This window comes from Penaeus monodon, chromosome 13 (genome assembly GCF_015228065.2).
Source record: "Penaeus monodon isolate SGIC_2016 chromosome 13, NSTDA_Pmon_1, whole genome shotgun sequence".
Lineage (NCBI taxonomy): Eukaryota > Metazoa > Arthropoda > Malacostraca > Decapoda > Penaeidae > Penaeus > Penaeus monodon.
The window spans coordinates 9,446,549-9,447,043 of record NC_051398.1 but is presented as its reverse complement, the minus strand read 5'-3'; the positions used below and the strand labels follow the sequence as shown (position 1 = coordinate 9,447,043).

Here is a 495-nt window from a genome sequence, read left to right as displayed (position 1 = left end):
ACGTTCGCCACTAACATGACTCGTCGCTTTGCAAAAGGGAAATTTTAAAGGCAACGACATATAAACCTAGAAGAACAGAAAAGGAAAGAAAGAAAATGGAAGGCAAAAATGACACAGAGCTTTTCACACACCAAAGACAGAAGGAAAAAGATAGAAAAAGAAAAGAAGAAGAAGAAGAAAAAAAGAAACACAAAAAACAAAAACACACACACACACACAAAAAAAAAAACGTTCCGACTACTATGCCTTACATCAATGATCTCTTTGAATCTATTTTGGCGCGCAGGAGGGAGAGGACAGGTAATAAAACCACACCTCAGGAGTCTGTCCGCGTTCAGTAGGTCTTACGTTGCTGCCGCGTTCGGACAGCACGATGATCTCCAAGGTAACGCTGGCTTCAGGGGGTCGCTGCGGTCCACCCTCTTAGTGCTTCTGTATCGTTATAGTTGGGAAACTTCTACATGCTTTATTTGTGTGATTTTTTGTGATTTTTTT

The 495-nt window shown here is 41.0% G+C and overlaps 1 protein-coding gene across 1 annotated transcript in view; it reads left to right on the top strand.

Annotated features, from left to right (window-relative positions):
- The first annotated feature begins 285 nt into the window (after nucleotides 1–285).
- Nucleotides 286–495, top strand: part of LOC119580105 (venom phosphodiesterase 2-like) — a 16,879-nt gene continuing 16,669 nt past the window's right edge. Inside the window, exon 1 of the mRNA XM_037928032.1 lies at nucleotides 286–385. Coding sequence (XP_037783960.1) covers nucleotides 374–385 — 12 coding nt within the window. The 5' untranslated portion in view covers nucleotides 286–373. The remainder of the gene's footprint in view (nucleotides 386–495) is intronic.